Source organism: Haliotis rubra, unplaced genomic scaffold (genome assembly GCF_003918875.1).
Source record: "Haliotis rubra isolate DU_JTF1 unplaced genomic scaffold, ASM391887v1 Scf146, whole genome shotgun sequence".
Classification (NCBI taxonomy): domain Eukaryota; kingdom Metazoa; phylum Mollusca; class Gastropoda; order Lepetellida; family Haliotidae; genus Haliotis; species Haliotis rubra.
The window spans coordinates 1526966-1537184 of record NW_025765403.1 but is presented as its reverse complement, the minus strand read 5'-3'; the positions used below and the strand labels follow the sequence as shown (position 1 = coordinate 1537184).

Below are 10219 nucleotides of genomic sequence, written 5' to 3'. Positions count from 1 at the left end.
CGGGTTGCTGAAGAACGATTCTGCCCCAGATCTTCGCGTGTAAAGATTTGGCCTGTTCCAGCTACAGTTTATCTACTACAGGTATATAGAAATACAGAGATACTGTAGGATGCTCATGTACTTTTGCATTTCCACTCAGTTGCATAAGGATACTATTGAAAAAGTGCATGTAGGTATTTCAGAACATGGGCAAGAATATGGATGATCCTGCAGTCTTTCAGCTGTACAGAGCTGCGTTTCTAATCGTGCTTCCCAGAAATGTGTTCGAATTCCAGCTCTGCTAAATTGTTCCTCCGGAACCGATGGACGAGAGTGACGTATTTCCCATACAAACTCTACCTCTGATGTGTCACACTAAATTAAATCTGTGGGTCGTTGCGTCTCTTGTCAAATTATGCGCCGAACGTTTGAAGTCATGGTGAGGTTCTTAGACACAATCATTGCAAGGCAGACGAAACATGACTAACAAGAATGTGATCGTAGATATTTTAATGGATCTGTAGTCATGCCGTACATGTCATGGATACGGTGCCAAAATCATAGATGAAAGGACACACAAATCGACGCTGATTCTATAACGGACTTCTAAACCATACCATAAAGTATCACAGACCTGTACCTATAACAAATTGCATGACCCAGGTAGACATTTGAGCCATGTTTGAGGATTTCAAATTTAGGGAGCAATTGAAGGTAATAATAATATATTTGTTTCCATAAGTATGCCTACGACGTCAATTATATAAAGTTACGTCACCGGGCTTGACGACGTCATGTACGTATTGGACACCTGTGTCACAGACTGTACCACACACTGTATTTGAGGCAAAATAATATTTGTTTGTCAAAAAATATTATACATTCAAGCACTATCATATAACCTCATCACCAGTTACTTTGTTCAAAGCCTTCAGTTCTTCCTCCTTGGCCTTGACCTTCCTTGCGTCCATCCACCTCCTTGTCAAAGGTTCTGCCAGAAGGAATAGGGATGACGCAATTGCTGTAGAACCCAGTAGATTGAAGGATGCGTAGTAAGTACCCGTGATGTCCCGGAGAGCCCCTGGAATTAAACCCCCACAAAGTGAATGGGTATGCTCTTAAGCAGCAATATTCCAGCAATATCACGGCGGGAGACACCAGAATTGGGCTTCACACATTGTACCCAAATGGGGAATCGAATACATCATGTCGAGCGAACGCTTTAACCACTTAACTACCCGGCATAGCTCCCAAAAGAGACATATCGACAAATTCATATTTTCACAGCATACCTATATCTGGATTGTTTGTTTCGTGTTGTTGTTGTTGTTTAACGTCGGACTCAGCAATATGGCAGGTATAAAGCGGCGGTTTAGTAAAGAATACAGTTTGGCTCGTCACGCCGAAGACCCGGGTTCGAATCCCCACATGGGTACAATGTGTGAAGCCCATTTCTGGTGTCCCCCGCCGTGATGTTGCTGGAATATTGCTAAAAGCGGCGTAAAACCAAACTCAGTCAGAATACAGTCTGGACCAGGCAATCCTGTGATCAATACCATAAACATCGAGTAATTGGGATACGATGACATGTGTCAACCAAGTCAGCGAGTCTGACCACCCGATCCCGTTAGTCGCCTCTTACGTCAAGCATATATATATCTGTACTGAGTGAATCTTGCCTAGCGCTGTAATATACTTTTTATCATGGCGTGATGTAAATATACTGTGGACGAATTCGACATAGCTGCGTTTACAAAGATGGCTGAATTTCTCTCAAGTACTCAGTCTATCCTCTAAATCTACTCACCAAGCACAGGGTTCATTATCGCCAGGGAGACGCCATGGAAGACCTGCACAAATCCAAGAGCCTTTGGAAACGTCTCAATGTCAAGGAACTCAACCATCACCACAGCGTTCATTGCTTGGAAGCCTCCCGAAAACATTCCGAACAGCACAACAAACATGATCAACAGGTCGTACGAGACATACAAGCTTGTGAACTGACACATCAGTCCCGTTCCACACATAAACAGAGCGAGCAAATTCTGCGCCTTGATTTTACCAGATTCAACTATCAGTCCTGAAGCAAATCGACTGACGCAGTCCACTGCAGCATATATAGTGATCAGCATCGCCGCGTCCATGTCAGTGAAACCTTCTTCTTGTACCATGGCTGGGAGGAAGGAATCAAACAAAGTAACAGCAACGACACCGAAGAAGTTGAAAAAAGCAATCAGCCAAAAATTAACTCGTTTGAACGCCGAGAAGTCCAGAGACCTCTTTATCCTCTGACAACAAGAAGCCTTTTCCTCAGTTACATCTTCTATGTCGACAACGTTCCTGTTGAGGCTCATGGTTGAGACGATATTAATTTCACAACTGCTGGCATATTTAAGAACACTTGACTGTGACAGAGTGTCAATGATCCCTCCAATGGTGTTCGGAGTTGCATGAGCGCCGTTCTCGGAAACGTTGGAGTCGCTGTCGCCGTGTTTTACACCACTCGGGGTTTCACTGCAGAGTATGGTCTCTTCTGTTTGATCTTCCTTTGGTCTAATTGGGGCTGGCCTGTACAAAAGAGCAAATATAAGAATCTCCATTTGTATGGCACCGCCGATTAGCATTGTGCCTCGTAGTCCGTACTGTGTCAGGAGGTATCTGATGATCTGGGGTATACACATCCCGCCGATGCTCACTCCGCAGCTGCTGATTGCCTGGCCAAGGGCAGTCCTCTTGTCGAAATACTGCCCAACGATGACCATACCCGGACCATAGAGTAAAGCGGAACCCATTCCTGGAATTGTTATCTCTTTGGTTAGCGGTTCATCAACAATGTGGTACTGTAGACAATGTCATGTGCGCGTAATGAGAAGGTATAGCTTTCAAGATACGTCGTTAATCAAATGGTAGCAAAATGTTATATTTATCATTTATTGTTCGCACTCAGCAATTTCCCATGTATAGGAAAGCGGTCTGTAAATAATCTTGTCTGGACCAGACAATCCAGTGATGGACATCATGAACATTGATCAACGCAATTTGGACACGATGACTTGCATCAACCAAGTCAGCGAACCTGACAACCCGATCTCGTTAATCGTCTCTTACGACAAGCATGGGTTACATGAAGATCAATTCTAACCCAGATCTTCACGGGTCACATAATGGCAGTTATCCAACGTAATTATGTTGATTGGTTGGTTGGTTGGTTGTTTTACGCCACACTCGGCAATATTCCAGCTATATGGCGGCGGTCTGTAAATAATCGAGTCTGGACCAGACAATCCAGTCATGAACATCATGAGCATCGACCTACGCAATTGGGATACAATGACATGTGTCAACCAAGTCAGCGAGCCTGACCACCCGATCCCGTTAATCGTCTCTTACGTCAAGCATGGGTTACTGAAGATCAATTCTAACCCGGATCTTCACGGGTCACATAATGATGTACAGGTTGGAGCTCACCTGGCAGGATACTCTGAGTGAAGATGAGGTATTCAAGGTTCATGGCAAAGTAGCTGAGGATGCCTCCGAGGGACATAAATATGCCACCGAGCAGGCATGTAAACCGGATGCTGAATCTCTCCAGCAGAAAATTGAGTCCAAACAAAGCTGAAATGTTTCACAAAAGGGACACTCAAAATACATATGGGTGCAACTTAATACCATATTGTTGTTATTACCAACTATCTAAAAACAGCGGTATCAGTTACACCTGGTTTATCTGACAAGAACGCACAACGTAGCGACCACGTGTCCCCTAATATTTATTGACGCGACCATCAAACAGAGTTGTGAACTCATAGAAAGCATCCTTATACCACGCTGAATCTATATCCATCAATGCAAGTATATATGTATCTTAGCTACGCTGAATTTTACTGCGCAAATGTGGCATTCTGATGAACACCAATTACATCTGTAAGGCATGGCTGAATTTCTATCTGTTTTTGTTGAATTCAACGCTGACAAAACTTTATCACGACATCCTATAAAAATCAACAGACAGTGGTTGATATGATGAACATCGTCTGGGCATGTTCACACAACATGATAACCATTTTCGTCAACCAGTTCAGCGAGCCTGACCACCTGGGCCCAGTTACACGAAGTGATCTTAGATATAAGGTTATCGAACACCCATGCTTTAACATTGGCCTATGATCATTCCAGCGCTAAGATGGCTTGGTGAAACATAGCCTCGATCTTTTAATTCGACTCTTATGTTTTTTGCTTTGCTTTTGTTTAAGGCCGTACACAATATTCCAGCTTTATTGCGGCGGTCTGTAAATAGTCGAGTCTGGACCAGACAACCCAGTGATCAACAGCATGAACATCGATCTACTTGGTGTCAACCAAGTCAGCGAGCTTCATAATCCGATCCCGTTAGTCGCATCATACGACAAAACATGGGGTGCTGGAGACCGCTGGTCATCCGGATCTTCACGGGTACGCCTCTTACGACAAGCACTGGTTGCTGAAGATCAATTCTAACCAGGATCTTCACGGGTACGCCTCTTACGACAAGCACTGGTTGCTGAAGATCAATTCTAACCAGGATCTTCACGGGTACGCCTCTTACGACAAGCACTGGTTGCTGAAGATCAATTCTAACCCGGATCTTCACGGGTACGCCTCTTACGACAAGCACTGATTGCTGAAGATCAATTCTAACCAGGATCTTCACGAGTCCTATGGAGGAAGCATACCTGTTCTCTATGAAAACTTTACGTTACTTGTATTTAGATACAAGACACTTACGACATAAACACGTCAACTGAGACCCACACATACCTGTCAGACTATAAGCTGCAGAATACATCCCCATGACTAAAGACGTCACTGACGTTGGTGCTTTGAATTCCTCCAGAAATTCCACGAAGAGGATGCCAAATGACCGATACATGCCAATTTGAATCAGGTTGATGAAAAACGTGGCTGTTGCATGAGAAAAGAAAAGATGGAACGAATAAATTACGGTGTACAGCTTGTTCAGCTTGACCTGAGCTACTCTACATATGCATGAGGTCAAATGGCACAAACAGCTGGTCGAGTTAACTTAAATTAAATAGGGGAGAAAAGAATGTTATTAATGTTGCGTTCGTGCGAAGCAAGCATACATGGATTCGTTACAGCCCGAATCGGAAACATTAAACCATCTGAACCTCCTTTTTGAAGAAAGTTACGACAGTGCTGACGATATTTCGATTCAAATGGCGACCTTGTCTCGGTTGTTCGGACATGTGTATTCACTTGATCAGGTCAAGCTGAACAAGCTGGAAGTGAGTAAGGCTTTCATTGGTGACAATAGAAATAAAAGTATTTGATGTTGTGTGTTGTTTTACTGTCGGCATAAGATTTAACAGAATGTTCAAATTCGCAATACGCATCTTCTCTTCTTCGAGAGAAGAATCTAGAGGAACAGAAGACATTGGGAAGCACTTCATCCACTTCTTCGGATGTGTTCAGTTTTCGGTGACCGGAAAGGCATAAGTAACTGAATCTGCAGGTCGAAATCAGCACCATTTCAAATACATGTATGTGTTTATTTGTAGTCTGTTGTGTACTTCAGGGTTTTAGCTTACCTTACAACGTGGGGTCCAGACGACCCCAATTACGAATTTCAGTGAGTGAGTGAGTTTAGTTTTACGCCGCACTCAGCAATATTCCAGCTATATGGCGGCGGTCTGTAAAATAATCGAGTCTGGACCAGACAATCCAGTGATCAACAGCATGAGCATCGATCCGAGCAATTGGGAACCAATGACATGTGTCAACCAAGTCAGCGAGCCTCACCACCCGATCCCGTTATTCGCCTCTTACGACAAGCATAGTCGCCTTTTGTGGCAAGCATGGGTTGCCGAAGACCTATTCTACCCGGATTCAGTCTCACGAACCTTTCAGTCTCACGAACCTTTACTTCATGTCATGAATCTGTTACAAACAATATTATTGTGCATCTCATCGGACACCATATTTTTTTTCTGCGTCTACATTTCTGAGTCGCGCGTAAAATCCTACCGCCCCCTCAGCAACAACCAACTATATGACTCTAATAGCCGAACCTGACAAGACAATCCCACTAGGTTACAATAGCATCCATCAACCAGTCCAGCTTGTCTGACCATCCGATCTCATATCTCGCCCCCAACCACAACCACGATATAATAATGACCAATTCTAACTGTGATTCTTCACATGCCTGGGGGCGGTGGGGTAGCCCAGTGGTTAAACCCATGACTAAAGACGTCAGGACGTTGGTGCTTTGAATTCCTCCAGAAATTCCACGAAGAGGATGCCAAATGACCGATACATGCCAATTTGAATCAGGTTGATGAAAAACGTGGCTGTTGCATGAGAAAAGAAAAGATGGAACGAATAAATTACGGTGTACAGCTTGTTCAGCTTGACCTGAGCTACTCTACATATGCATGAGGTCAAATGGCACAAACAGCTGGTCGAGTTAACTTAAATTAAATAGGGGAGAAAAGAATGCTATTAATGTTGCGTTCGTGCGAAGCAAGCATACATGGATTCGTTACAGCCCGAATCGGAAACATTAAACCATCTGTAGCTTCTTTTAAAGAAAGTTACGACAGTGCCGACGATATTTCGATTCAAACGGCTACTTTGTCTCGGTTGTTCGGACATGTGTATGTGCCAAGTTTGGTGAAGAAACATTGAACAGTTTTAGAGTTCTGCTCCGGAAAAGTGCATTACCACTAATTGCTATTTTAGTCAAACTTGTTGCCATGGAAATGCCAAAAATATTTTATTCAGAATTCCAAAACGACCAAACAGGAACCAGTACACCACCAGACCATTCTATGTGTCAAGTTTGGTGAAGAAATAGTGAACGGTTTTAGAGTTCAGCTCCGGAAAAATGCACTACCACTAATTTCTGTTTTAGTCAAACTTGTTGCCATGGAAATGCCAAAAATATTTTATTCAGAATTCCAAAACTACCAAAAGGCACCAGTACACCACCAGATCTATCTATGTGCCAAGTTTGGAAAAGAAATAGTGAACGGTTTTAGAGTTCTGCTCCGGAAAAGACAAATGTGCGGATAATGAGAATCACGTTAACTGCAGAGCTTAACATTTCAAACATGGGGCACCGAAACTATAATGAGTGAATGCTACCCTCATTGAATAAAATTACACGTATTGAGGTTGAACTCACCAAACACAATAACCCATGCCCATCCTCTGTCTATGGGTAGCTTATTTTTGGTCTTCTTCTGATTTTCTGAGGATGCCTCTCCATTCTGTTCGTTGTCTTTCGTCATTCTTCTCTTCGCTTGAAATATAAAAAAAAAATACTTCATAAAGTTCTCTCTAAAGACAAGACACAAAACACGTTACGCAAATATATTGAAGGATGGTTTACGTTTATGTTGCATGTTTAGACTGTGTTCCTCTTTTTCAAAGGATTTGGTGTCCCCCGCCGTGATATTGCTGGAATATTGCTAAAAGGGTGTAAAACTAAACTCACTTACTCACAGATGATTTTGGAGCGATTAAATTATATAGCCGAGTGGTTAGAGCGTACGATCATCACGCCAAATCATCGGGTTCGATTCCCATATTGGTACAATGTGTGAAGTCCAGTTCTGGTATAGCTGGCCGCGGTGTTGCTGGATTGTTGGGAAAAGCGGTGTAAAACCGTACTCACTCACTCACCCATAAAGGATAAGGCGTTTTGAAATGCTCGTATTTGTATGTGTCATCCTTAACCAAATATTCTGATAAAGTATTATCTCATCGACACATTCAAATGCGTATTTATTACGGCTTCATACCTCTATTTTTGTACGATGGGGGACCACTTGCTGGTAGAACAGCCAGGTAATCAACAAACGTGTGTATAGTGAAGTTTCAGTTTCACACGTGCAACGAGCACACCTGGCTGTTCTACCAACAAGTGGTCTCCCCTCGTACAAAATAGCACAAAGTGACAACAAAATACTGATCGTGTGTTAAAAAATTTTAATCCGGGTGTCCAAAATTATGAGACAAATCATCAGAGTTGGTCTGCCGATTTAATGTGATAGATTTTGTGTTTCTGAGCAATTCATCGGTTTCAAATGAAATCCAACGGACTGTATAGTTGTTAGTTTAATTATGTGATGGACGAAAGGCCAATAAACATTCCACGTGTGTTCCAGACATTGAAGTATTTCAGTTTTCTCTGCAATATGGAAGTAATTTAGTACACGAAAAAATATGTCCTATAATAAGCTGTTGTCAGTGGTCTGAGAGACAGCAAGGTGTTAGAGGTATCTTTTGTTGTTAAATATCGGAGTACGGGTATGTGACTGATTTAAGGGTCGCAATATATGGGTAGGATTATATATTAGGATTCTTACTGGTTGTCTTGGGGTGTAAAAGTAAAATCCTGTTTACGTTACTAATTAGGTTGAACTGAACTGAACTTTATTTCTACTCCGGTCGCGTTCTGCGGCATTAGAGGTAAATGCTTACATCGTCATTATGTACAACGTATATATGTTAAATACATGTACCGGGAATTCCCGTATTTAGGCCCACGCGAAATTTAGCCCATGGGCTAAAATATCAAGGGCTTAAATTTGGATTTTGGATTTAATTCTTGGGTGTTTAGAATGACGTCCCTTTCTAAACGAGGATACTTTGCCTCTGAATAGTGTCACTGCCATAGATCGTATCAGTCAGTCACTCCTGTCATATTTGTTTGAAGTTAAAATGTTCATGAATTCAGACTTGATCTCGTCACTATATGGCTGGAATAATGCCGATGTGTCGTAAAGCCCAACTAAACTCAACTCAAACTATTAGTTTGAAGTTCATGTTTGCATTGAATAGACTGTTATAACGTCATCATTCCGTTTACAGTTGAAATACTCACTCGAGTGAAAATTTTCACAGCTTTGAACTCTGAAAACAGCGTGGCTCTAAATACTCACTGTAGATCTAGAGACTAGACATTGTCTTAGATGTCAGTCAGTGCTCTCATAATAGTTTGAAGTTCGTGTTTTGCATTAAAGACTGTCAACTTTATCATTCAAGTTCACATATACTCACTCGAGTAAACATTTTCTTAACTTTAAATTTTGAATTTATAGAGCAGTTTCCTAATTAAAAGAGTTATTAAAAATCCTGATTCTTTTCCTTGTTATCCAAATATTGATCATTTTCGAATTTAAGCCCTGGGCTTAAATATGGTTAAAATAATTTCATCACTAGAACAGTGATTTTCCGTATTTAAGCCCAGGGCTTAAATACGGGAATTCCCGGTATGATACACAAAATGGTAATGTATACATATCGCATGGGACCACCTCCGTGGTGTAGTGGTTAGAGCGTCCGCCGGGAGAGCGGAAGGTCGCGGGTTCGATCCCCGACCGCGTCATACCAAAAGACGTTAAAATATGGTACTTGTTGGTCCCTGCCTGGCGATGGGGACTGGTCGGCTCGGAGTCAGTATAATGTGTCTGAGTTGGGTATTCATGCTTCACTGCGGCATGGTATCTCAGTGGGCTAGCACTATAAAACCGGCTTAAGTCTGGGCTAGTACAAGCAGCCGCACATACACACACACGCATGCACGTCGTCATATGAGCGAAATATTCTCGAGCACGACGCTAAACCAAATTCCACCACCACATATCGCATGGTTGCGAGGATCACCTGTCTGTGCATGCATTTAACCTGTTATATAAACAATGTTACTCGTGCGCTTTTGTTTATCTTTTGGGGCGTTGCTTAAAATGAGACATTATTATTTGGAAAAATATTGCCAATTTCTTAGGTACATCCCGTAGGATAGTTCCCATAACTCGAAATGAATATATAAGGATGTCGTGAGTGGAAACATGCAAGTTCATGAGTGATAGGTCTAGGTCCCCGTCCGTGTAACTACATACAAGTGGGGGGATTTCGTGTCACAAACATGCCTTGTGTTGCTTGTTTCTGTGTTTACACAACCTGCGAGTTAACTCTGCAATATGATATGTAATATGTACCTGCCTTTTGGTCTCTCTAAAACCACAGCAATATTCAGGTAAACAAAGTCGCTTTAATCTCCGAATGTCATACTGAGCCTGTCATGTCACGTTTTGTTGGTAACGCAAAACTAATGTTGATTCTTTTTAATACATTATGTTTGCATCTGTCGGCAAGAGGTTGTCCGAAGACACAAAATACAACATAATTATTTTTCATAAACGGACCTGTCAACTAAATATTGATAAAACAT

The 10219-nt window shown here is 42.1% G+C and overlaps 1 protein-coding gene across 1 annotated transcript; it reads right to left on the bottom strand.

The window, feature by feature from the left end:
* Nucleotides 1-474: 474 nt before the first annotated feature.
* LOC124269613 (monocarboxylate transporter 5-like) lies at nt 475-5414 on the bottom strand. The gene is made up of 5 exons (XM_046704641.1): nt 5369-5414; nt 4777-5040; nt 3448-3594; nt 1787-2773; nt 475-1060 (listed from the first exon to the last, which is right to left on the bottom strand). The coding sequence occupies exons 1-5, from the start codon at nt 5412-5414 to the stop codon at nt 873-875; spliced, it is 1632 nt and encodes a 543-aa protein (XP_046560597.1). The 3' UTR covers nt 475-872.
* Nucleotides 5415-10219: the final 4805 nt, after the last annotated feature.

What these genes read in the sequence shown, in the direction of transcription:
- LOC124269613 (XM_046704641.1), bottom strand. Translation starts at nt 5,414, where the DNA reads ATGTCTTCTGTTCCTCTAGATTCTTCTCTCGAAGAAGAGAAGATGC. An exon ending in CACTCAGAGTATCCTGCCAG is followed by an intron (nt 2,774 to 3,447) that starts GTGAGCTCCAAC and finishes TAACAATTCCAG; the next exon opens with GAATGGGTTCCGCTTTACTC. An exon ending in GATAATGAACCCTGTGCTTG is followed by an intron (nt 1,061 to 1,786) that starts GTGAGTAGATTT and finishes GTTTAATTCCAG; the next exon opens with GGGCTCTCCGGGACATCACG.